The sequence below is a fragment of the Phyllobates terribilis genome, unplaced genomic scaffold (assembly GCF_046119375.1).
Source record: "Phyllobates terribilis strain yellow unplaced genomic scaffold, ASM4611937v1 Scaffold_12__6_contigs__length_324123572, whole genome shotgun sequence".
Taxonomy (NCBI): domain Eukaryota; kingdom Metazoa; phylum Chordata; class Amphibia; order Anura; family Dendrobatidae; genus Phyllobates; species Phyllobates terribilis.
Window position 1 is genome coordinate 281,103,048 of NW_027362772.1, and position 27,458 is coordinate 281,130,505.

At 45.9% G+C, this 27,458-nt stretch overlaps 2 protein-coding genes across 7 annotated transcripts in view; one reads left to right on the forward strand and one right to left on the reverse strand.

The window, feature by feature from the left end:
- The window catches only part of CEP164 (centrosomal protein 164), an 84,656-nt gene extending 73,103 nt beyond the window's left edge, over window positions 1-11,553 (reverse strand). For 4 of the 5 annotated variants that reach the window (XM_073657070.1, XM_073657072.1, XM_073657074.1 and 1 more), the window contains exons 1-4: window positions 11,437-11,553; window positions 2,995-3,102; window positions 2,459-2,570; window positions 1,210-1,417 (exon numbers count right to left, since the gene is read on the reverse strand). In XM_073657070.1, coding sequence (XP_073513171.1) covers window positions 1,210-1,417; window positions 2,459-2,570; window positions 2,995-3,079 — 405 coding nt within the window. In that variant the 5' untranslated portion in view covers window positions 3,080-3,102; window positions 11,437-11,553. The remainder of the gene's footprint in view (window positions 1-1,209; window positions 1,418-2,458; window positions 2,571-2,994; window positions 3,103-11,436) is intronic. The other variant, XM_073657073.1, reaches the window with a different exon arrangement.
- A 4,110-nt stretch (window positions 11,554-15,663) lies between these two features.
- The window catches only part of BACE1 (beta-secretase 1), a 40,072-nt gene continuing 28,277 nt past the window's right edge, over window positions 15,664-27,458 (forward strand). For both annotated transcript variants that reach the window (XM_073657088.1, XM_073657089.1), the window contains exon 1: window positions 15,664-16,327. In XM_073657088.1, the coding sequence (XP_073513189.1) occupies window positions 16,061-16,327 (267 nt within the window). In that variant the 5' untranslated portion in view covers window positions 15,664-16,060. The remainder of the gene's footprint in view (window positions 16,328-27,458) is intronic.

Sequence of the window (27,458 nt, forward strand, 5' to 3'; positions counted from 1 at the left end):
AAATTAATTGCAATTGTCCAGAATAATGCAACCAGGACTATGCAACCCAACACTCTGTAAATATGGTACATGCATGGCCAAACTGTGGAAAATATATAGATTACAGGGTTGAACACGCATCTGATTTAAAGGGAACCAGTCATCAGTTTCTTTGAAGCCTGGATCGGTTTGATTGACAGGTTTATTCCTATGCGCAAACAGGAAAAGAACAGTCAATCATACCAAGCAGGGTTGAAAGAAGCTGGAGGGGAAACACTTCTCCCCAATCCCGGACGCTTCTCCCAGAGCCCGGAGGCTTCTCCCCGAGGCCGGACGCTTCTCCCCGAGGCCGGACGCTTCTCCCCGAGGCCGGACGCCTCTCACCAAGCCCGGACGCCTCTCCCAGAGCCCGGACGCCTCTCCCAGAGGCCGGACGCCTCTCCCAGAGGCTGGACGCCTCTCCCAGAGGCCGGACGCCTCTCACCGAGCCCGGACGCCTCTCACCGAGCCCGGACGCTTCTCACCGAGCCCGGACGCTTCTCACCGAGCCCGGACGCTTCTCACCGAGCCCGGACGCTTCTCACCGAGCCCGGACGCTTCTCACCGAGCCCGGACGCTTCTCACCGAGCCCGGACGCTTCTCACCGAGCCCGGACGCTTCTCACCGAGCCCGGACGCTTCTCACCGAGCCCGGACGCTTCTCACCGAGCCCGGACGCTTCTCACCGAGCCCGGACGCTTCTCCTCAAACCCATCTCACTTTTAAAACTTCAATTCAGTGTAAAACATACCACTCTCTTGGGATTTCATAATACCCGAACCATGGGCGCCATGAAAACCCAACAGAGAGCCTCTTTACACAGGTTCCCTTTAAAGAGGTTTATAGCCCTTTTTAAACAAAATATAAATGATACTCATATTCAGATCCCCCCTCCCCACTGCTCCTCCATATGGCGGCCCAGGCTCTCCCATGGTCTCCTCTTCTGACAGCCGACAACACATGACCCATGTAGCTACACATCAGAGGCTGCAGGGGTGCGTAGGAGCGTCAGGGGTCAGCAGGGGAATACTTTTGTTAACCTAATGGCCATGATGGGCTCATTTACTAAAAAGAACCGGTGGACATCTCATCTATCTATGGTGGTGAAGACGTTCAGCAATCCTTCCGACGACTTATAACCACCAAACTATCTACAATGACTTTGTTTATCCTGGCAGACTCCTTCACTTACCGTCGCAGGTTTATGAAGTTCCTTTGCCTTCTTGTCTTTCTTTTTCTCCTTCTTTTTTTTCTTCTCTCGCTTCTTGACACCACTTTGACTTTGCAGCTTCGCTCGCTCCTCTGTGACCAGTTCTCTGTAATGTTCATCTATCGGATGGTCCCACGTGGACTGGCCGGTGGCAAAGTTGAAGTAATAGATATCGCCGGTAACATCCTGGCTGCAAGACAAATAAGAGGGCACAGTCTGCGGAGAGCTGGTATCTCGCCTTGTAGGACTGCAGTCGTTACATCAGGCGTTATGGTAGTAATCTGCCGCAGTAGACTTAAAGGGATTGTCCAGTGAAAACAAGTCATCATCAATCCACAGGACAGGTGATAACTTATTAATTGCTGGGGGTCTGGCCACTGGGACTTACATTGATTGGAAAAAAGGATACCTTTTAAAATGGCCCTAGACCACCGCTCCATTCTTTCTCTGCGCACGTCTTTCTCCGGCAGGGAATAAATGAAGCAGCGGTCATGCGCCCTCCATTTTGGAACAGGGATAAAAGTTCTCCGTCGGGGCAAAAGTTCCCCAATCTGCAGATTGGTGCGGGTTTCATAGTTGGGACACCCACCAATCAGCGAGTTATCATTGCTTTAACCAGGAAACGTTTCATTCTCTCATGTCATTTTAGTACCTTGGTGAAACTTTTAGAGCTGCGTCAGGCAACAAGCTTGCTGACTGTTTCCAATTGTAACCCGAAGATTTGTGAATGCAACTTAATACAGACGCAGAAGGTACCCAAACTTTCACTCTCCCCCAAACCTTTCAAGAAACATGCACGCTCGGCTTGGATAACATGCATATTTTTTTCAATGAGTAGAAGCAGGCAAGTCGCTGACAGTCACTTCTGGCAGCGACTCCTTGTCTAGCACAAAATAAAGCATTGAAAGGCCTTCCGTATAAGAGCTGCCCAGGATTTAAAGAATGGATAGCAGCAGGAAAAGCAGTAAAAAATAAGAAATATTCAATTTTTCACTGCTCTGCAGCTCCAGCACCGATTCTTCCAGGGTCGGCACTGATCTCTCTTCACTTGCCCGCAGCGATGAGAACATGTATATTTAAGTGACCTCTGCAGCAAAGTGCCGACTCCGCGGTCACGTGTCGTACATGCCAGCATGGCTGGAGAGGCCAGAGACTGTCTGCAGCACTCACAGCAAATCCCCCCCCCCCCCCCGAGGGCTCGACGTGTGCTGTGGCCTGACTTTCCCCTTACCATGGTTTCCAATCTGGAGGTAAAGGAGCGACAATCCCTTCCCGAGCCAACCACATCAGTTCAGCTTCAGTGTCTGGATCGATCCCTATCATCCTGGCATACTCTTGAATTTCTTAAAAAAAAAAAAAAAAATGTACAAAAAGACATTATCAGAACTGCAAAAATGCATTGAAAATCCTAACCGGCTTCTTTCTCCATTTATAAGCCACTTCCCCTCCTCCCTACCTACTGAACTCATAATTTGTCCTGAAAAACAGCTAAAATCCATTTGCTTAAGACAAAATACACTGCAGGTATCAGATTTCAGCTGCCATTTTAAGTCTATGGAGAAGAGAGCAGTACAGTGACACTCCGAGAAACAGATCATGCTGCAACTTTTAAGTAAGAGTGTCAGTGCTGGATTCACAGCAACTCTACTCAGTGGAACTGCTGGATAATATCCTCCATGCTGCTGCTGCTGCTGCTGTACAGGTCATACATAGAGACTAGCCCTAGTCTACTAGTGACAATCTGGTTTTCTGCAGCACATCGCATACCGTGCTCTTGAGGTATGTAGCTTTCATCATGGTCTTCCTCCAGAATCAGCTGATCACCCATACGAGTTGCAGGAATAGCCAACATGTCGGAGCTTGACACAAGCAGGCCTATGGAGGGAAACCGGTTAGCAATCGCCATATTCAACTCTCCGAGCCAAGGACCCTCCTCTATGGGGCCTATATACCCTAATACAACAGATGCACATGTCTTTATGACACCACAGGTAAAGGGGTTATCCCACCAATAGAATTTATCAACTATGTATGATCGATAAAGGTCCAACTGATCTGAAGATTGAATGAATCGAGTGGTAATGTTCATCTATGATTGCAACTCCTGTAGTGGTCATGCATGTGCAGCACCTCTACTGTCACGCATGGGAGCAGTGGTCATGCATGTGCAGCACCTCTACTGTCACATACGGGAGCAGTGGTCATGCTTGTGCAGCTCCTCTACTGTCACGTACGGGAGCAGTGGTCATGCTTGTGCAGCTCCTCTACTGTCACACACGGGAGCAGTGGTCATGCATGTGCAGCACCTCTACTGTCACGTACGGGAGCAGTGGTCATGCATGTTCAGCACCTCTACTGTCACGTACGGGAGCAGTGGTCATGCATGTGCAGCACCTCTACTGTCACGTACGGGAGCAGTGGTCATGCATGTGCAGCACCTCTACTGTCACGTACGGGAGCAGTGGTCATGCATGTGCAGCACCTCTACTGTCAAGTACGTGACACCCCTGTTCTTGAAGTCAGTAAGGGAGTTTTAAGTAGGATAACCCCTGTAAAGGGTTGTACAATGAAAATACACTTTATGGGAGACATAATTGGACTGGCTTTTCTCTTAAAGGGGTGGTCCATTACTAAATAGCACATTAGTAAAGGGATTTTCAACTTTAACAATAATAGTACAAAAAAAAAGCTGTAAAACAACAAATACAGATAATACTCACCCTCCCCGAGTCCTGCTTTGGTCTCTGTGTATTGGATGTGTAGCGCCCCGAGGGCTTGGCCGCTACAGGGGTATTGCACCTCTGGCAGAGGTGTGGTATTCCACTCCCGGGTAAGGATGGAGTATGGACCAGGGCTCAGTTAGCTGCATACAGCACACTCACCCCATTTCCGAGGGACAGCTCAACGGTGCTCCCATTAGACAGAAATGCAGGTACGACAGACCATGTCCCTGGCTGGAGTGGGGAGGGGGGAGGAATACCCAGTGATGTAGGAGCAGATAGGGGACGGTTCCTGAGCGTAGGTAGGAGCTCATTGGTTGCTGGTCACCTGGGCTCATGGCTAGAGGGAGGTATAAAAGGTGGGCACCATCTTAGGACAGGAGTTCAGTTCAGTCTGTGCAGAGAGTGGAGAAGACAGGGAGTAGAGGCTCTGTAGGAGCTCTACTCCAGAGTGGGCCTAGAGAGAGGCCGAGGAGGAGAGTGGAGTGGAGAGAGAGAGGAGGTGAAGGGGAGCTGGGATTACTTCTCAGCCCAGCTCCACGAGAAAGGAGAAGAAGGAGGAACAGAAAAGAGGAGAAGAAGAGACAGAGGAACAGAAGGGCTCAGGAACAAGAAGGTGGAAGGGACCCTAAGAACCCACGAGAATACAGGGTGAAGGGTCAGGCAGATTAAGGGTGCCGGATCCCAAGTTGGTGGAGGAGAAACAACCCTCAGCCAAAGACCGGAGGTCGTGATCATTTATTGGTGTGACACCTCATCAAACCTGCTAGGAAGGCACCATATAGGACAGCGGAGGACGGGATCCACGTTTACCTGCACAAGTTCGCGGCAGCTGGACAAAAGTGGGTCACTTGTGAGGCAGGCCAGAGGAAGGATTGAAGGGGGTCCTGAGCCATACTTCTGAGCTGCCTGGGAGTTGACCGAGCCCCTCACCTGGTGAACGCAGCACGGCTCGGGCAGTCATTGCCAGCTGAAGTGACTTGGATATTAACTGTGAGTAAAGACCCTGGACTGCAGTACGTTGTCTGTGTGCTTTTTCGCTCCTCCGGCACTATCGGTACTGGGACTCTCACCACCATCACTCCCACCATCCACTACACTGCCCTGGGGCTGCACTCTTCCCGTGGGGAGTCACACCACCTCAGCTGCATACACCATCAGCACCAGCGGTCTGCCCTGCAGCGGCGGTTCCTAGTGACCGCAAATCCACGGGTGGCGTAGTCGGACGTTATCAAGAGCACATAGCAGACTACCACTGGCCTGACCAACCTGAGCCACGGAACCGGGTAGCCACTACTACCCCCATCGTTCCCCTATTGCCTGGATCCGAGTGCCCCACGGCCCAGGGGGCGAGTCAGATGCAGTGAAGTCACAACTAAAGGCACATCACCGCTGCTGCCAATCACTCATGCCATCTACATCAGAAGGGCACCTGACCTCAGTGATGGGTGGCAGTAGTAATGTGCCCAAATCAGTGCAGTTCGGGCTTGTTCATAAGTATTATTTTTACAGCTTTTTTTTTTTCCGTACAGAAACAAAATGCAGCGTTTTACAGTAGCAGCAAAACAAATGAGTGAAATTTTTCCCTTGCGTTTTTTGTTTAGCTGCAAGGGACCGTACGCAGCACCTTTCCAACTAACACTCTGCATTTTTTCATGAGGAAAAAAACGCTGCACAGAAAAAACATTTTGTGAACAAGCCTTTATACTGTACCAGCTATGCAGATGACAATTCTACAAGTTTCATGTACACATTGCAGATATTTTTTGCGAGTAAATTGATCTGCGGTACTTTTCCAACACCACATGATTTCGATGTTTTTGTGTGGATTCAGAGTGGATTTTAGCAGCGGCTATAGAAAGTGTGAAATCTGCACCAAACTCACAAAATCCGCACAAAATATCCAATGTTTGTGTTTAGCGATGGGTTTGCTCGTATGATGCAAATGTGCAACAGATTTTCCGCAGCGCAAAGCAGCAAAAGCTAAACAGATGAGATTTCTACAAAACGCCATCTACACGTCACAGAAAACCACTGCGCTAAAAAATCTGCAGCATGTAATGTCATGCAACGCAAAGGATGAAACCGGCATGAAATCTGCAACACAATCAGCAGCAAAACCTTCCATAAATATAAGTTAGGATTTTCCCAGCAAATAAGCAGAGACCTTTCTTTATACCATAATTAGGTTATACTTAGAGGGGTTGTCCTAAATTAGCAAGTTATTAAAAATCCGCAGGAGAGGTTACAACTGACTGATCGCAGATGATCCCACTGATGAGACGTCAACAAATCCCAAGTGCCAGAAAGACAAAGGATTAAGGACTGGCGCAGCTTCAGACATCTGTCAGTCTCTCGGGAAGGACACTGTGTAATTACACCGGGGCCTATTATATGTGGTCACAGACACGACCGTGATATTGTACAGCCATATAGTCAGAGTTTACAACAAGAAAGAGGATGAGGAGGGGAAGAAGGAAGAAGAAGAAGAAGAGGAAGGAAGAAGAAGAGGAAGGAAGAAGAAGAGGAAGGAAGAGGAAGAGGAAGAGCAACAACAGGAAGAAGAAGAGCAACAACAGGAAGAAGAAGAGCAACAACAGGAAGAAGAAGAGCAAGAAGAGGAAAAAGAAGAAGATGAAGAAGAGCAAGAAGAGGAAGAGCAAGAAGAAGAGCAAGAACAGGAAGAAGAAGAGCAAGAACAGGAAGAAGAAGAAGAGCAAGAACAGGAAGAAGAAGAAGAGCAAGAACAGGAAGAGGAAGAAGAAGAGCAAGAAGAGGAGGAAGAAAAAGAGCAAGAAGAGGAGGAAGAAAAAGAGCAAGAAGAGGAGGAAGAAAAAGAGCAAGAAGAGGAGGAAGAAAAAGAGCAAGAAGAGGAGGAAGAAAAAGAGCAAGAAGAGGAGGAAGAAAAAGAGCAAGAAGAGGAGGAAGAAGAAGAGCAAGAGGAAGAAGTAGAAGAGCAAGAGGAAGAAGTAGAGAAAGAAGAGGAGGAAGAAGAGCAAGAGGAAGAAGAGCAGCGAGAAGAGCGGCAAGAAGAGGAAGAGGAAGAGCAAGAAGAGGAGGAGGAGGAAGAGCAAGAAGAGGAGGAGGAGGAAGAGCAAGAAGAGGAGGAGGAGGAAGAGCAAGAAGAGGAGGAGGAGGAAGAGCAAGAAGAGGAGGAGGAGGAAGAGCAAGAAGAGGAGGAGGAGGAAGAGCAAGAAGAGGAGGAGGAGGAAGAGCAAGAAGAGGAGGAGGAGGAAGAGCAAGAAGAGGAGGAGGAGGAAGAGCAAGAAGAGGAGGAGGAGGAAGAGCAAGAAGAGGAGGAGGAGGAAGAGCAAGAAGAGAAGGAGGAGGAAGAGCAAGAAGAGAAGGAGGAGGAAGAGCAAGACGAGGGGCAAGAGCAAGACGAGGGGCAAGAGCAAGACGAGGGGCAAGAGCAAGACGAGGGGCAAGAGCAAGACGAGGGGCAAGAGCAAGACGAGGGGCAAGAGCAAGACGAGGGGCAAGAGCAAGACGAGGGGCAAGAGCAAGACGAGGGGCAAGAGCAAGACGAGGGGCAAGAGCAAGACGAGGGGCAAGAGCAAGACGAGGGGCAAGAGCAAGACGAGGGGCAAGAGCAAGACGAGGGGCAAGAGCAAGACGAGGGGCAAGAGCAAGACGAGGGGCAAGAGCAAGACGAGGGGCAAGAGCAAGACGAGGGGCAAGAGCAAGACGAGGGGCAAGAGCAAGACGAGGGGCAAGAGCAAGACGAGGGGCAAGAGCAAGACGAGGGGCAAGAGCAAGACGAGGGGCAAGAGCAAGACGAGGGGCAAGAGCAAGACGAGGGGCAAGAGCAAGACGAGGGGCAAGAGCAAGACGAGGGGCAAGAGCAAGACGAGGGGCAAGAGCAAGACGAGGGGCAAGAGCAAGACGAGGGGCAAGAGCAAGACGAGGGGCAAGAGCAAGACGAGGGGCAAGAGCAAGACGAGGGGCAAGAGCAAGACGAGGGGCAAGAGCAAGACGAGGGGCAAGAGCAAGACGAGGGGCAAGAGCAAGACGAGGGGCAAGAGCAAGACGAGGGGCAAGAGCAAGACGAGGGGCAAGAGCAAGACGAGGGGCAAGAGCAAGACGAGGGGCAAGAGCAAGACGAGGGGCAAGAGCAAGACGAGGGGCAAGAGCAAGACGAGGGGGAAGAGCAAGACGAGGGGGAAGAGCAAGACGAGGGGGAAGAGCAAGACGAGGGGGAAGAGCAAGACGAGGGGGAAGAGCAAGACGAGGGGGAAGAGCAAGACGAGGGGGAAGAGCAAGACGAGGGGGAAGAGCAAGACGAGGGGGAAGAGCAAGAAGAGGAGGAATAAGAGCAAGAAGAGGAGGAAGAAGAGCAAGAAGAGGAGGAAGAAGAGCAAGAAGAGGAGGAAGAAGAGCAAGAAGAGGAGGAAGAAGAAGAGCAAGAAGAGGAGGAAGAAGAAGAGCAAGAAAAAGAAGAAGAAGAAGAGCAAGAAGAAGAAGAGCAAGAAGAAGAAGAGCAAGAAGAGGAGGAAGAAGAAGAGCAAGAAGAGGAGGAAGAAAAAGAGCAAGAAGAGGAGGAAGAAAAAGAGCAAGAAGAGAAGGAAGAAAAAGAACAAGAAGAGGAGGAAGAAAAAGAGCAAGAAGAGGAGGAAGAAAAGCAAGAGGAAGAAGTAGAAGAGCAAGAGGAAGAAGTAGAGAAAGAAGAGGAGGAAGAAGAGCAAGAAGAGGAAGAGGAAGAAGAACTGCAAGAAGAGGAAGAGCAAGAAGAGGAGGAGGAGGAAGAGCAAGAAGAGGAGGAGGAGGAAGAGCAAGAAGAGGAGGAGGAGGAAGAGCAAGAAGAGGAGGAGGAGGAAGAGCAAGAAGAGGAGGAGGAGGAAGAGCAAGAAGAGGAGGAGGAGGAAGAGCAAGAAGAGGAGGAGGAGGAAGAACAAGAAGAGGAGGAGGAGGAAGAACAAGAAGAGGAGGAGGAGGAAGAACAAGAAGAGGAGGAGGAGGAAGAACAAGAAGAGGAGAAGGAGGAAGAACAAGAAGAGGAGGAGGAAGAACAAGAAGAGGAGGAGGAGGAAGAGCAAGAAGAGAAGGAGGAGGAAGAGCAAGAAGAGAAGGAGGAGGAAGAGCAAGAAGAGAAGGAGGAGGAAGAGCAAGAAGAGAAGGAGGAGGAAGAGCAAGAAGGAAGAGCAAGAAGAGCAAGAAGGAAGAGCAAGAAGAGAAGGAAGAGCAAGAAGAGAAGGAAGAGCAAGAAGAGAAGGAAGAGCAAGAAGAGAAGGAAGAGCAAGAAGAGAAGGAAGAGCAAGAAGAGAAGGAAGAGCAAGAAGAGAAGGAAGAGCAAGAAGAGGAGGAAAAGCAAGAAGAGGAGGAAGAGCAAGAAGAGGAGGAAGAGCAAGAAGAGGAGGAAGAGCAAGAAGAGGAGGAAGAGCAAGAAGAGGAGGAAGAGCAAGAAGAGGAGGAAGAGCAAGAAGAGGAGGAAGAGCAAGAAGAGGAGGAAGAGCAAGAAGAGGAGGAAGAGCAAGAAGAGGAGGAAGAGCAAGAAGAGGAGGAAGAGCAAGAAGAGGAGGAAGAGCAAGAAGAGGAGGAAGAGCAAGAAGAGGAGGAAGAGCAAGAAGAGGAGGAAGAGCAAGAAGAGGAGGAAGAGCAAGAAGAGGAGGAAGAGCAAGAAGAGGAGGAAGAGTAAGAAGAGCAGGAAGAGCAAGAAGAGCAGGAAGAGCAAGAAGAGAAGAAAGAGCAAGAAGAGGAGGAAGAGCAAGAAGAGGAGGAAGAGCAAGAAGAGGAGGAAGAGCAAGAAGAGGAGGAAGAGCAAGACGAGGAGGAAGAGCAAGACGAGGGGGAAGAGCAAGACGAGGGGGAAGAGCAAGAAGAGGAGGAAGAGCAAGACGAGGAGGAAGAGCAAGAAGAGGAGGAAGAGCAAGACGAGGAGGAAGAGCAAGACGAGGAGGAAGAGCAAGACGAGGAGGAAGAGCAAGACGAGGAGGAAGAGCAAGACGAGGGGGAAGAGCAAGAAGAGGAGGAAGAGGAAGAAGAGGAGGAAGAGGAAGAAGAGCAGGAAGAGGAAGAAGAGCAGGAAGAGGAAGAAGAGGAGGAAGAGGAAGAGCAAGAAGAGGAAGAGCATGAAGAGGAAGAAGAGGAAGAGCATGAAGAGGAGGAAGAGGAAAAAGAGGAGGAAGCGGAAAAAGAGGAGGAAGAGGAAAAAGAGGAGGAAGAGGAAGAAGAGGAGGAAGAGGAAAAAGAGGAGGAAGAACAAAAATCATTGTCTCCAACTGGACAGAAACGAGCAAGCTGACATACACTTTATAACAGCATAATACATTAAAAAAAGATTGCAACGTTTTCTCTATGGTGAAGTCACCGCCATTGTCCAAATGACAGAACCTGGGCTGCGAAACGCGTCTGCTTGACTTCTAGGCTCATAGAAGTCTATGAATAGCAGAAAAAGGGGAGACCATATTGCACAGGCCCGACCCGCAGCAGGACGCCATCCGGGCGGTGACGGAACTTACTGAATTTTTCCCAGGGGAGAAAGGGCGCAATTATGTTTTTGGAAGGGAGGTAAAATGTAATAAAAGAATGACAAAGTCGTTAATCTCCTATATAATCTCCCTGCGGTTCCCATGCTATACTGCTCTCTGTGGAGATGAAGTGGTGAATACCACAAGTGACCGCTGCAGCCAATCACTGAATTGAGCAGACAAGAACAACAAGAGCGGAGGGCAGCACTGGGATCCAAAAGTAACTAGGCCGAGGCTACATCTCCGCTGCGCCATACACCGGGCCGGGGTCGCCCCCAGGGTACTATGACCGCGACAAGAGTCTTTGATTCCTTGTGAAGAGTAGCAGCCGCAGCCTCCTTCCGACCGCATCCACTCACACTGCGCTGTGATGTAGCAGCGACGCCACATGTCACATCCAGGCCGGGTTCACACACTGCAGATTTTACGATGCTGCGGGGTGGGGGAGGGGATAACGTTTTGGTGCAGGGACCAAATATTAATCGTCTCTTGTCGGTTTTTATAATTAGGCAGAGCGTCACTTCTCTGTTGGCCTTTACAAGGAAAAGGAGGAAAATCAGCACCAAATCTGGAAGAAAATCAGCAGCAGAATCCACATGTCACCAGCAAAAGAATCTGCTGCAGAAAGGCTGGAAATCAGCACCGTCTGATCCTAGACTGAGGCGTGTTCACACCCAGCGTTAATGCTGCTGCTGATTTTTTTCTGCAGCTTTCTATCCGGATAATTTCCTCCATAACGGCGGATTACAGGACGGTTTCGTCAGAATCCCGGATAGTCGTGGACTCTTCTGGGAGAGAAAACAGCAGAAAACTACAACTCCCAGCATGCCCGGGCTACCTGTCACTGTCCGGGCATGCTGGAAGTTGTAGTCTTCCCTCAGGTATGGCTCGGTGAGCGCCGGTATGTGGTGTAGTGAGAGGTGCCGAGCTCTGCCTCCCGGTACACAGTCCTTTCCACACAGCCAGGCCTCCCCTAATAATCCCGGCCATGGCCGCCTCCTCCCCCGCCGCTCCGCACTCACCTCGGGCCCCGACGTGCACACATGCACTAACGGCTCCGCTTCCAAGGACGCTCCCTGCGTTGCCCTGCAAAAGGCAATAGCAACCACTTCCGGGCTCTTCCTGCCTGGCAACGAAGAGAATCCGCCCACTTCGATTAATGATTGGATAACGGGATAAAATTCGCGTTCTGATTGGATCAGCTTACAGTCAGTCATGAAAAAGCAGGGTCATGACGTCACGGACGTCCGAGGGCTGCCGGTAAATGTAGTCTTTAGGTCGTTGTAGGTCAGTGTCGTGCAGTGCGAGCGTCAGAGCGAGTGAGGTGTGCGGAGGTCCCCTGTAAATGGTGTTCAGAGTGGGGAACAGGGAGAATGGAGAGTGCTGATGTGCTCTGAGCCCTGGTGAGCCCTGGTTCAGACCAAATCTGTCAGTCTGCCTACTCATCTATCTATCCCATATCAATCTATCTAGGAAAAAGAAAGCGACAATGCGGGAACAAACCTCCGGAGCCACCGGCCATCAGATCCCAAAATATAAAGCGCAACCCTGGCGGCCGCGATAAATCCCAGAAATGATTTATCTCATGTCTGATATGCGACAAGGCTGCGCTAAAAAGGCTGAGAGCCGAGGAGAAACAGAGAAATCCTTCTCGGTTTTATTGCAGGACGCACAGCCTCCATGACTCCATGTCTCCAAGACTTCTCTTGTGCTGCCCCATTTCTCTGGAATGCTCTACCCAGGACAATTTGATTCATTCCAATACCCACAGCTTTAAGCCTGGCCTGAAACTGCATTTCTTTAGGCAGGTCCATCGTCTCACCTCACTTATCTAACTATCCCTATTTTGCCCATAGAAAACTTTCTTCAAAACCAGGACCCCTGTAGCATCTGTTCACACACGCTACATGCACTTAATAGCCCTCTGTGCAGCATTATGTGAATCCCCCCATGTAGTTTATTGATGGTCGAACCGCACAATACAAGCCTTTCTTATCAGTTTGTCTATTTCCTCATAGATTGTAGTTTGTGGGCTGCAGTCCCTCTCTGCTCTTGGCTCCTAATGATTTATGTCATTATCATTATTCTGAAATGTCTTTATTGTCTGTACAAGTCCCCTCTGTAATGTAAAGTGCTGCCGAATATGTTGACGCTATAGAAATAAAAATTATCTATATAATATCTATTTATCCTTCATCTATCTATCTATTTTCTCAAATTCATCTATTATCTATCTCTCTATATATCATCTATCTATTATCTATCTATCATCTATCTATTATCTATATATTATATATCATCTATCTATTATCTATCTATCATCTATCTATTATCTATTTATCTATCTATTATCTATATATCATCTATCTATCTATTATCTATTTATCTATCTATTATCTATCTATCTATTATCTATCTATTATCTATCATCTATCTATTATCTATCTATTTATCTATCTATTATCTATCTATTATCTATATATTATATATCATCTATCTATTATCTATCTTATCTATCTTTTTCAAATCCATATATCTATTATCTATGTCTATCTATGATCTATTATCTATTCCATATCTATCTATATATATAATTTATTAACTATCTATGTATCCATCTATTATCTCTATATATCTATTATCTATCAATTATCTATATATATATATATAACTATTATTGATCTATATATTATCTATTTCCTATCCATCTATTATCTATAGTCTTATAGTATTATTTATCTATTATCCATCTATTAACTATTATTTATTATCTATCATCTATCTATACAGTATATCTACTACCCATCTATCTATTAACTATTATCTATCATCTATTTTCTATCTATCTATTATCTATATATCTATATATTATCTATATATCTATATATTATCTATCTATCTATTATCTATATATTATCTATCTATCTATTTTATCAACCTATTGTACGTAAACAAGCAAAAAAAGTGGGCAGCACACAAAAGCAAATCCTATACAAAAACCCGTTGCATTTATTAGCTCACGTGAACAGGTGGCAAGGAGCAAGTGAGTCTTTGTCAACAGTTTTTTGCATGGAATTTGCTATTCACAGCTGCTCACTTTTTTTTGCTTGCTTGTCTACCTGTCCTGTAGTAGTGCTGCTTTTTTTTATTATTATTTTTCTATTTTTGATCGAATTGCCAGTGGACTGAGATGCTTGCACACAAATTCATGTATTTATTGCTGGCTCAATTTTTTCTTTTGCTGTCTATCTATCTATCTATCGATCGATCTGTGTTTCTATCCATCTTTCTTTCTAAAGGCTCCATGAAGGAGCTGAAACGTGTTTGACATGGGTGAATACAATACCCCACCTTCTCCTGGTTGCAGTGCAGTGTTGCTGTTACCTGTGCTGATATTTGGTATTTGCGCCCTCTCTGTAGCTCAGTGCAACTTCTATTCACCTTTTTTATCTATCTATTATCCATCTATCTATCATCTATCTATTTATCTATCTACAGTATCTATCTATCTATCATCTATTATCCATCTATCTATCTATCTATTATCTATCATCTATCTATCATCTATCTATTATCTATCATGTATCTATCATCTATCTATCATCTATCTATCTATTATCTATCTATCTATCATCTATCTATTATCTATCATCTATCTATTATCTATTTATCTATCTACAGTATCTATCTATCTATCTATCTATCATCTATTATCCATCTATCTATCTATTATCTATCATCTATCTATCATCTATCTATTATCTATCTATCATCTATCTATCATCTATCTATCTATTATCTATCTATCTATTATCTATCTAACTATTATCTATCTATTATCTATATATCTATTATCTATCTATCTTTTATCCTATCTATTATCTATCTATCATCTATCTATTATCTATCATCTATCTATTATATATCTATCTATTATCTATCTGTCTATTATCTATATATCGATTATCTATCTATCATCTATTAGCTATCTATTATCTTTCTATCATCTATTATCTATCTATTATCTATCATCTATCTATTATCTATCTATCTATAATCTATCTATTATCTATCTATCATCTATCTGTTATCTATCTATTATCTATCTATCTTTCTATATATCTATTATCTATCTATTATCTATCTATTATCTATCACCTATTATCTATCTATCTATTATCTATCATCTATCCATCTATCTATTATCTATCTATCTATCATCTATCTATTATCTATCATCTATCTATCTATTATCTATCTATTATCTATCTATCATCTATTATCTATCTGTTATCTATCTATTATCTATCTATCTATTATCTATTATCTATCTATCTATTATCTATCATCTATCTATCATCTATATATTATCTATCTATCTATTATCTATCTATTATCTATCTATCATCTATTATCTATCTGTTATCTATCTATTATCTATCTATTATCTATCATCTATCTATTATCTATATATCTATTATCTATCTATCTATTATCTATCTATCTATTATCTATCTATTATCTATCTATTATCTATCTATCTATAATCTATCATCTATCTATCTATCTATTATCTATCTATTATTTATTATCCATCTATCTATTATCTATCATCTATCTATTATTTATTATCCATCTATCATCTATCTATTATCTATCTATTATCTATCTATCTATTATCTATCTATTATCTATCTATCTATTATCTATCATCTATCTATTATTTATGATCCATCTATTATCTATCTATCTATTATCTATCTATTATTTATTATCCATCTATCATCTATCTATTATCTATCTATTATCTATCTTTCTATCTATTATCTATCTATTATCTATTATCTATCTATTATCTATCATCTATCTATCTATTATTTATTATCCATCTATCATCTATCTTTTATCTATCATCTATCTATCTATCTATCTATTATTTATTATCCATCTATCATCTATCTATTATCTATCTATTATCTATCTATCTGTTTTGTGGGTGCGATCTGTACACTGAGCTCTGGGATACAATGTTTCTATATTGATAAATACATAAATAATAATATTGACATTTTAGCTGTAGATTTCTTCGTGGACGCAATGTTCATCGTGATGATGTTCCATGGATGACATTTGTGACTTTGTATCTGTGTCCCTTGTTACAATGTGAGAAGTTCTAGGTCTCATCAGAACAATGTTTCAATCTTTCCTCATCAGGAACTACATTTCCCATGGATCCCCAGGAAGCCCCCTCCTTCCCTCTTCCTTCTCCTCCTCCTCTTCCAGCATCATTGGGTCTATCCTCCTCCACAGCACACAGTGCAGACGAGGAGGGGGCACTGACTATTCAGCCTGGCACCAGCAGGAGGGGGAGACCGTGGAATGTAGTAAATCCCCAGCCATGGTGAGGGAGGGGGCACAAGGCAACTCCAGGGCCTGGTGCATGAATGTGCTCAGCCTGGTCCTCCTCCCTGCAGACCTCTAGACCAGAGCATCCTTCATCCTCAGGAGGAGGGAGGAGAGAGTGATTCAGGATCTGTATGATGAAGACACTCTTAGCTGACATGGAGCACTGGAAGCTTTGAGGAAGAAGACAACCTGCTTTGGGTTTTCTTAGCACAGAGGGAGGAACGACTGCAGGTTAGAAATATGGAGATCTTGGCTTTTGCGAGTACAAGCAGCCTCTTGCTGGTGCTACTACCCTGTTGCCTGCCAGTCACTGCCGAGCAAATGGCCATTAGAGTTCCCCTGAAGAATTATCCATGGCTTGGTGCGGTCCAGTCCAACAGAGTCAAGAGGTCAGCGGAAGAAGAGACCGGGCAAGAGGCCAACTTCATGGACATGAAAGACAACCTGAGAGGGAAGTCTGGACAAGGATATTACGTGGAGATGAGGGTGGGCACTCCTCCCCAGACGGTATGTGATGGTGGCCTTGTGCCAGGGCTTCAATGTGTGTAGTATTATAAGCTAGGCAAAAGAAACGTTAAGTTTGGGATTTTCGACTAAAGAATTGGCAGCGTAAATTTGTAAGTCTGGTTCCCAGCAGGTGAGAAAGTCCATTAATACATCGATATCACCAGTGATGGAGCAGATTCATGTCTGCTGTAGCCTTATATTACATTGTATCATACAGTGAGCCTTCATAATGTATCAACTGGAACAAGTCTACAAGTCAGTCCCCGCACCGTAAGTTAAAGGGGTTGTCTGGGACTTTAACATTGATGGCCTATCCTAAAGGATAGTTCAACAATGTTTGATCGTGGGGGTGCGACACCCGGCACCTCCGCTAATCAGCTGTTCCTGGTGTCGGCGGAATAATGGCCACTGCCGGGTACTGCACATCTATCACTTATTGATTGAATGGGGGCGGATGTGCAGTGCCCGGCCGCAGCCACTATCCCGTTGACAGAGCTGTGCTGTGCAGACACTGGAAACAGCTGATGGGTGGAGGTGCCAGGTCTCACACCCCCACTGATAAGACATTGATGACCTATCCTAATAATAGGACATCAGTACTAAAGTCCCGGACAACCCCTTTAAGGGGTTATTCCTGAAATATGATTTTATACCCTATCCATTCGAAAGGGGATAACTTATTGATCGCCTGGGGGTCCGACCACTGGAACCCCAAGAACTTGGCGTTGGAAGCCAAAAACTGGGATTTGCAAAGATCTATCTTCAAGGGAGCCGAACTTGACCTTTCCAACAGTCCAATAGACAATGAATGGAGCGGCGACTGAGCATGGCCACCTCCACTCCAAGCAAGATGGGCTCGGCGCAGAGTCCTGTTCACAGGATCGCTGGAGTCCCATTATTTTGGGAATAACCCTTAAATAAGTTGTCCACTACTTTTACATTGATTCCCCAGCCGCACCCGACACCCCCGCCGATCAGCTGCTATTGGTGCCGGCAGCTGGAAGTACTTACTTGCAACGCTTGGCCGTCTAGCTGTAGTGGCCGCCGAGGGGTACTGCACATCCACCTCCCATTCAATTCAATAGGAGGCGCATGTGCAGTACCCTGCGGCGGCCACTACAGCTAGACGGCCAAGCGTTGCAAGTAAGTACTTCCAGCTGCCGGCACCAATAGCAGCTGATCGGCGGGGGTCCCGGGTGCGGGACCCCGGCCGATCAGACATCGATACCCCATCTTACTGATGGGGCATTAATGTTAAAGTAGTGGACAACTTCTTTAATTTAATGTAATGTATAATGAAAAGTGATGCAATCTAATTATATACTTTGTTTCAACTCATTGCTCTTTTTAAGATCTTGCTGTCAGTGAATCCAAAAGCTTAAAGACAAGTGATCATCTCTCCTCAAGTTTTATATAGTAAATGCTTCTATTTCTCACAAAATCACAATTCTGGAGTTTCTTTTCTTAGAACCATGCAGTGTGTCGTTCCTCTGTTATTCCTCCTAGAAATACACGAATAAAGTGACAGCTGGGTAACATCATTCCTCTTATCAGGGGGAAGGGTCCGCGCACAGTCTTGTATGGCAGCAGCGATAGGACAACGTCACAGTGTGCAGGGGAACAACTCTAGATGTGAATACATAGTTTTCAATTAGTTTCTAAATTGCTAGGAGAAATAAAAGGAGAACAGCTGTTATGCCCAATGGAGGCGCACATGGATTTGTGGACCCGCTGTGCCACAGGGCCGGGCCTGCCTAGGTAGGGGCCTAGCTAAGCGGCTGCCAAGTGTTCATTGGAGCTCCTGATGGTGGAGACAGGTGGGGCTGCAGGTAGCCGCCAGGTACCACTCCAGGGCAGAACCCGGGAATGCATCTGCTGACCCCAGGCGTCAGGTTAGCTGACACTGATTAGGGCTACATTCAGACACGCCGGTCTAGGATATTGGATCAGAGACTGGCTGCACGCAGACCGGGGGACAATGTTTAAGCACTGGCCGCAGCGGGACCAGGGGACTTCGGGGACAGGACTGACCGCACCAGGACTAGGGGACAATGTTCAGGCACTGGCCGCAAGAGGACAAGGGGACTTTGGGGACAGGACTGGCTGCACCAGGACCAGAGGACAATGTTTGGGCACTGGCCACATCAAGACTAGGGATTCGTGTTCAGTACAATGACCACATTGGGACCAGGGATTCGGGTTCAGGACACTGGCCACACCGGGACCAAGGATGTGGGTTCGGGACTTGGCCGCATTGAGATCAGGGATTCGGGTTCAGGACCTGGCCGTACTGGGGCCAGGGATTTGGGTTGAGAACATTGGCCGCATCGGGATCGGGAAATCGGGTTCAGGACATGGGCCTCACCGGGACCAGGGGACCTCACAACTGCACTGGTAGAACACCACACTACCTAATGGCTAAACTCATTACTTGTCGATTCCCTAAGGGGGAGGGAGTCCTTTTTACAGGATGACTCCCAGCAATCGGCTGGGAGCCATCTTGCAGGTGCACCATTATACTAAATGCCTCTCAGCTACAAGCTAAGGGCATTTACTATATGCACACGCTGCCCCTTTAAGAGCAGGGGAGAACGTGTTCAACCTAGGCGTGCTGCCAGGACTCTGAACAGGTAGGAAGCAGGGAGCACGCCGGGTGACCACACCGCAGGGTCGGGGCTGTGAGTAAGCCGGCGTCCCTGCATGGAGGGAGACGCGGACACCATGCAGGGATGCCAGCCATTGCCCTACAATAGCCAAGTATAGAGTTCTAAGAAAAGAGTATTTACTAAAACTGACATGTCAGGAACACTGACCGATCCTCTTTAAACCCTCCTTTCCTGATATCTTTTGGGCCATGCAGGTGTGCACCACTGATATATCTACAGTTTTCAAGATCTATATTAGTAATCATTGAATAGGAGCTTCATATAAATGTGCCCTGGGCATGTGATAATCACATAGGTATGTAGTATATTACAGGTATATTTCAATTCTCAAAATCTGTATCTATTCAATTACTACAAGCAGATATCTTGATACACAAAATGGAATACTGTACAAAAGTTTTAGGCAGATGAGGAAAAATGCTGAGAAGAATGCATAAAAAATCAATTAGCAAAATGAAAAGTGAATGAACAAAAGAGAAATATAAATCATCAATATTTGGTGATCGCCCTTTACTTTCAAAACAGCATCAAATAATTCGTTCTAGGTATTTGCAAACAGTTTAGAAGGAACCCGGCTGGAGGTTGTTCCAAACATCTTGGAGAACTGACCGCAGATCTTCTGTGTATGAGGCTTGTATGGATCCTTCTGTCTCTTCATGTGATCCCAGACAGACTGGATGATGTGAGATCAGGACTCTGTTGGCATGGATCATCACTTCCAGGACTCTTCGTACTTAATGACATTGACTGGATGTTTGAGGTTGTTGTCCTGCTGCAGAATAAATTTGGAGCCAATCAGACGTTTCTCTGACACCTTTAATCCTGACCAAATCCCCAACTCCATTTGCTGAAATTCAGCCTCAAACTTGCAGGGGCTTCCACCATGCTTCACTGTTCTCGCAGACCCTCATTATTGTGCCGCTCTCCAGACTTTCGGTTAACAAACTGCCTCCTCTTACAGCCAAATATTTCACATTTTAACTCCTTAGTCCAGAGCGCCTGCTGCCATTTTTTCTGCACCCCAGTTTTTGTGCATAGTTGAGTCACTTGGCCTTGTTTAAATGTTGGTTTTTAGCCATGAAGACACTTTTGGCCAAACTTCTGCAGTAGATGGGTGTAGCTGGGTACCAGTGGTTGCTGCCAGTACTGAGTTGATGGCACTGCTGGACATCGTCCAAGTCCTATGGGCAGTAAGCATGATGTGACTTTCATCTGCTGCACAAAGTTTCCTTGGCTGACCACTGCATCTATAGTCCTCAACGTTGCCCATTTCTTGGTGTCCTGAATGCATGCCCAGCATTATAAAATTAAAAATCCATCTATTCTTAAGAACAAAGGCAATTTTTAATAAGTGGCAAATTGCAACGTTTCTTGTTTTTACAAGCACTTTGCACTTTTACGCCCTTATGATTATGGGAAAAGCCTTTTTAAGAATCCATTACTTTCCACATCCATTCACCAACCCTCCTCCCAGCTCATCTCTGATGGAGTCCTGCTTCCCTATGTTACCAGCAGGTTGGCAGTGACCCCCTCAGTGTTTATTCTGTAGATGCTATTATTTGCTGCACTTCTTCATTCATGAAGTTATGGGGCAATGTTTCCTGGCAGAGGAATACAAAATTGAATGTGATGGACCAAGCAATCTGGTAAGTGAAGCATATTAAATGCTGACCTAGGTTCAACCCCTACAGTTTCGCCGTCACATCTGTTCCTCAGTAGCAGAGGAAGATGCTTCTGAACGTCTCCCGCCCCTCCTGCAGCTTCTTCCGTCACTGCTACGTTTCCATGCAACGCTTTTTTTTTATTAAAGCGCACTTATCTTTTGTAATAAAATCTGCAGAAAAGCACGGTCTTACTTCCGTCACCCAAAATAGCAAATTAAAGGGAACCTGTCACCAGTGTTTTCCTGTATGAACCAATCCCACCACCTTCCTCAGCGCCTGTGCTGCATTCCAGAAAGTTGTATATTATGTCCTGACTTCCCTCTGTATCCCCATAGAAACCTTTTGAAGTGCTCCAGCAAGGTATGGAAATTCGGACAGTTCAGCCTGGTGGGCGTCATTGCAGCGGCGCCTTTCCATTCTATACTGGTAAATGGCGTCCTCCCACTGTGATTCATGTAGATGACACGTCCTGCCGAACGAAATCTCGCACCTGTGCAGGGACATCGCCGGCTCTGGTAGGCGCACTTTGCTCTGCCCTACTGCATGCAGAACCTAAAACCTAACACCACATGTGATGGCATAAGTCTTCCCAGCTCCTGCTTACTGGAACCATTTTGCCCATATTGTTTTGTTCCCGGCTTCTGCTTACCAGAATCATTTCGCCCATATTGTTTTGTTCCCGGCTCCTGCTTACCAGAATCATTTCGCCCATATTGTTTTGTTCCCGGCTCCTGCTTACCAGAATCATTTCGCCCATATTGTTTTGTTCCCGGCTCCTGCTTACCAGAATCATTTCGGCCATATTGTTTTGTTCCCGGCTCCTGCTTACCAGAATCATTTCGCCCATATTGTTTTGTTCCCGGCTCCTGCTTACCAGAATCATTTCGCCCATATTGTTTTGTTCCCGGCTCCTGCTTACCAGAATCATTTCGCCCATATTGTTTTGTTCCCTTCTCCTGCTTACCAGAATCATTTCGCCCATATTGTTTTGTTCCCGGCTCCTGCTTACCAGAACCATTTTGCCCTTATTGTTTAGTTCTTCGGCTCCTGCTTACCGGAACCATTTTGCCCATACTGTTTGGTTCCCGGCTCCTGCATACCAGAATCATTTCATCCATATTGTTTTGTTCCCGGATCCTGCTTACCAGAATCATTTTGCCCATATTGTTTTGTTCCCGGATCCTGCTTACCAGAATCATTTCGCCCATATTGTTTTGTTCCCGGCTCCTGCTTACCGGAATCATTTTGTACATATTGTTTTGTTCTTCTGCAATTTCCGGCGGCAGAGAACAAAACAATATGGACATCGTTTAGAAGGGGAGAGGAGGGACAGGCCCTGCTGCAATGATGCCCATCGGACCAGACCGTCCGAATTTGCATACCTCACTGGAGCACTTCAAAAGAGTTTTTGGAGATATACAGGGGAGTCAGAACATAATATAACACTTTCTGGAATGCAGCACAGGCGCTGAGGAAGGTGGTGTTATTGGTTCATACATGAAAAAGCTGGTGACATGTTCCCTTTAAAGCTGCTTTAGGTGCACAGACCAGTTGCATATGTCCAGGAACTGTCCAAATGCTTATAACTTGCCATCCACACATTTTGAGTGAGCCATTCCTCTTCATCAGTATTATGCCAGCACTGTTTGTACCATACCAGCAATGTATGTACAATACTGTTTTGAGATGTGCATTCACCAGCTGCATCACGTGGCGGCATGGGGAGGGGGGCAGAAGACTATGTTCTTCCTCTCATTTGGAATTTTAGTCATGTACAGCATGTGAGAACTGGGTAGATTGTTAAATTAATAAGATGCTGCCTTTGTCTGTACATAGTGATTCACGTATATTGTGCCAAGTACTGCTCATATAAGAGGGTGGTGGCCCACCGGAGGATTCCCCTGCTCTCCTGTGGGCCAGTCCAAGCCTGAGCATGTGCCACAAATATCTTAGATAGGAAATAGTAAATGTATATGTATAAATGCTGCATCTATGGAGAAAAGATATTAAAATGTCATTAATATAATATATGTCTCTAAGAAAGGAGATCTCTTGGACTTGTTTCCCCTCTGTTACATATTGACAGGTATCATTAGGGTCTGGTAATGTGGCCGAACCCAATTGTCACTGGTTAGAGATTTCTGACACAGGGCAGTGTGATTTTTTTTGCCAGCATTCATCGTGATGGTGAGATACTGGGAAATCAATGCCACTTCCGTTGCAGTCCTGTGTAAAGAGTTTCTGAGCTATGGAAATAATTGACAATGGCGAAAGATCTCAGACACATTATCCTCCCTGGGAATCAATGTGCAGCCTCAGCTCACACTGATATTTATTTCATTATATTCTTATTTCACATCAGTCCTCCTTCCTTTCCTGACTCGAGCTCTAACTTCATCTCAAACACAAGCCAGTTACATATCAATATATATTTTGGAACGAGGGAAGAAAGCGGAGTGTACCAAGGAAAGCCATGCTAACATTTCTAATCTCCCAAAGTTGGAAACTCCTAGTAAATGACCCTTACAGTCATCTGCTCTGTTACTGCACTTCTGAGAAGAGATTTCACATCTTTATGTACTATTATATTGTATTTTATTACATTCCAACACTCCTCAACATTAAAATTGCAATACCAAGAAGAAGTCACGGAATGATTGATATTACAGGATGGGGACGTTACTGATCTGCAAATGCTGAAAAAATGGAAGCAAAATGTTCAAAACATCATAATTTATTCAGGAAGGAGTATGCACCACATGCAGACATACCACCACTTACAGCCTTGGGAGGGGGGCAGATATAGGGCTGATTCAGGAGCTCAGCAAGGTATGTAACCCCAGCATCTTCACCATCAGATGTCATCTGGGGAGCTGGGATAGCTAGGGCGCCCCTAGCGTAAGGGACAGGGAAGGAGCCCCTGGCCCCGAGTAATCTGCCAACAGAATCGTGACAGTGAGCTGTTAGTGTAACTGGAATGAAGAATAGAGGGGTCCGGCTACCGTACATTATGCCACTACACATCATAATCCCAGGAGTTGGACCGATGTGACGTTTTCTCATGGTGTTGCCCACGTAGCCTCCACATGGAGGCTGGAATGGCGGTCTGTCCTTTACTGCGATGAGTCCCACTTTCGTCTTGGATGCAATGATAGCCGAAGATTGGTCTGGAGACCATGTGGACAACACCATGAACAAGACTTGATGAGAAAACTTCACACCAGTCCTAGTCCCAGGATGATGGCGTGTGGTGGCATAATGTTGGTGCACTAACAGCTCATCGTTCCATTCATTTGGAAGTGCCACCAGTGGTGTGGCCACTTGTCGCCCATTGAGCGCATCTGGGACGTCATTGGTAGGTGATTATTCAGGAGCTGACAGCAGAGGATCTTGATGATTTGCCTAAGTGCATTCAGCGTGGAGAACATTCCTCAGACGACCATTAATAACCTCAATGATTGCTGCCGAGGCTGGAAGTGCAGGAATTTCTGCATGTGGAGCTCATAAAAGTTTCTAAGCATATATAATGTAACTATGAGCATACATAATGTAATTTATAAATGATAGAAACAGATATAACGGCATAGCGTATACAGACGGTAAATACTTATACTGCACCACTGATGGCCACAGACAGATGAGGCCCCTGTGCAAGAACAATAAAAGGGTCCAATGGTCGTCACCTTGCACAATTCCTGCTTTGGAGGTGGGTAGTGGCCCCCTGACCTCTTGGGCCCCTGTGCTTTCACCAATGATATGTCCGCCCATGTACTGTACATTTGTGCAGCTGTACAGCATGAACTTTGAAAAAAAAAAAAAAAAAGTGCCCCCCCTCCTGCAGGAGACGGAAAGTCTCCAAAAATGAGACTAATGGAAAGTATGGATTGAGACAAGCGGAGAGGTCAGAGACGCCTGGTACCTTGCAATTGATGGATCAGGTTACTGCCAGGAGTGGAGGCTGCATCCTTTATATTACATTAACCCCTTATCTCCTGCACGTGATTTGTCCCCTCCTCACTGATGAGCTTCTGTTGGGAGGATTTACATTTTTAAGAGGAACTCCGCTCTCAAAAACCAGCAACCAATCAGTCATGTGACTGTATGCAAAGGCCACTGATTGGCTGCAGCGTCGGGTAACTGATGCCTGTGAGTTCATCACTTCTGATCCCAATGGAAAAATATTAAACTTTGAGAGTTCTGATCCCAATGGAGGTAGGTTTTTTTTTTTGTATTTTTGTTGTTTTGTTTTCACAAAAGTGAAATTATATTGAGTTCATTTTACAGCAAAAATGACCGGGTAACATGATTCTCCGGATCATTTATATTATGGTAATACCAAACTTTTATGTTTTTTTTTTTTATATCTTAGTAGTGAAAAAATAATTCTGAAATTTGTAAAGAAAAAATAATTTTGCGTCGTCATCTTCTGAGACCCATAACTTTTTTCTTTTTCTTTTAATGGAGCTGGGTGAAGTCTTGTTATTTGAGATCTGAGCTGTAATTTTTATTGGGTATATATGATATACTGATCTCTTTTTTATAGCATTTTGGGGAGAAGGGGGGACTGCGGTATCTGGAGAAACTGCAGATCTGGCATTTTTATTTGTGTTTTGTTTGTTTTTGTCTTTCATTGTATGTTTTAAATAATTTTACATTTTTATAGGTGGCAATATCAATTATGTTTATTTATTTTTTCTTTATTTTCAAACCAGGAAAAGAATGTGGGGGAGGGGGTGATTTAAACTTTTAAATATTTTTTATTATTTTTTTTACATAATTATTTATTTAAAGGACATATAAAGTAACAACAACATCAAATAGTATAGAAATATGATTACAAGCAAGAATTATAAATCGGAGAGCTGGGGGTACAAAATCCATATCAAAGGGTCGTTGTGTAGAAACAACAGAAAATAATATTAAATGATTAAATCTGCATGAACTAAGTGAGTCCATTAAGTAATAGATGGGATAATGATGGGAAGACTGAGTTGAATAAGTGTCCGTCACAAGGGGGTAATTCACAGTCCAATGGTGGCAGAGGAGCGAAGGGGGATAGGGCTGAGTAAGGTTGGGGGTTATATCAGTTACGTTTCAGTGCTAAATTTTAAGATCCAGGGTGACCAAAGTTTTGGAAAAGATGAGTGCGTGTGCGTTTCCCAACTAGACAATTCCTCCAGTCGATAAATCAAACATATTTTATCTATCCATTCTGAATGGGTCGGGGGAGCAAATGTTTTGCAGCCCCTATCAATAGAGCCAGAAGATCATGTTTTTTTGTTTTAAAGTGTTTGAAGGGGCAGGACAGTGGGACTTCAGCGGACAGTGGGACTTCAGCGGACAGTGGGACTTCAGCGGACAGTGGGACTTCAGCGGACAGTGGGACTTCAGCAGACAGTGGGACTTCAGCAGACAGTGGGACTTCAGCAGACAGTGGGACTTCAGCGGACAGTGGGACTTCAGCGGACAGTGGGACTTCAGCAGACAGTGGGACTTCAGCGGACAGTGGGACTTCAGCAGACAGTGGGACTTCAGCAGACAGTGGGACTTCAGCAGACAGTGGGACTTCAGCGGACAGTAGGACTTCACCAGACAGTGGGACTTCACCAGACAGTGGGACTTCAGCAGACAGTAGGACTTCAGCGGACAGTGGGACTTCAGCGGACAGTGGGACTTCAGCAGACAGTGGGACTTCAGCAGACAGTGGGACTTCAGCGGACAGTGGGACTTCAGCGGACAGTAGGACTTCACCAGACAGTGGGACTTCAGCAGACAGTAGGACTTCAGCGGACAGTGGGACTTCAGCGGACAGTAGGACTTCAGCGGACAGTGGGACTTCAGCAGACAGTAGGACTTCAGCAGAAAGTGGGACTTCAGCAGACAGTAGAACTTCAGCGGACAGTGGGACTTCAGCAGACAGTAGGACTTCAGCAGACAGTGGGACTTCAGCAGACAGTAGGACTTCAGCGGACAGTGGGACTTCAGCAGACAGTGGGACTTCAGCAGACAGTGGGACTTCAGCAGACAGTGGGACTTCAGCGGACAGTGGGACTTCAGCAGACAGTGGGACTTCAGCAGACAGTAGGACTTCAGCAGACAGTGGGACTTCACCAGACAGTGGGACTTCAGCAGACAGTGGGACTTCAGCAGACAGTAGGACTTCACCAGACAGTAGGACTTCAGCAGACAGTAGGACTTCAGCGGACAGTGGGACTTCAGCGGACAGTGGGACTTCAGCGGACAGTGGGACTTCAGCGGACAGTGGGACTTCAGCGGACAGTGGGACTTCAGCGGACAGTAGGACTTCAGCAGACAGTGGGACTTCAGCAGACAGTAGGACTTCAGCGGACAGTGGGACTTCACCAGACAGTGGGACTTCAGCGGACAGTGGGACTTCAGCGGACAGTGGGACTTCAGCAGACAGTGGGACTTCAGCGGACAGTGGGACTTCAGCGGACAGTGGGACTTCAGCAGACAGTGGGACTTCAGCGGACAGTGGGACTTCAGCGGACAGTGGGACTTCAGCGGACAGTGGGACTTCAGCAGACAGTGGGACTTCAGCAGACAGTGGGACTTCAGCGGACAGTAGGACTTCACCAGACAGTGGGACTTCACCAGACAGTGGGACTTCAGCAGACAGTAGGACTTCAGCGGACAGTGGGACTTCAGCGGACAGTGGGACTTCAGCGGACAGTGGGACTTCAGCAGACAGTGGGACTTCAGCGGACAGTGGGACTTCAGCGGACAGTGGGACTTCAGCGGACAGTAGGACTTCACCGGACAGTGGGACTTCAGCAGACA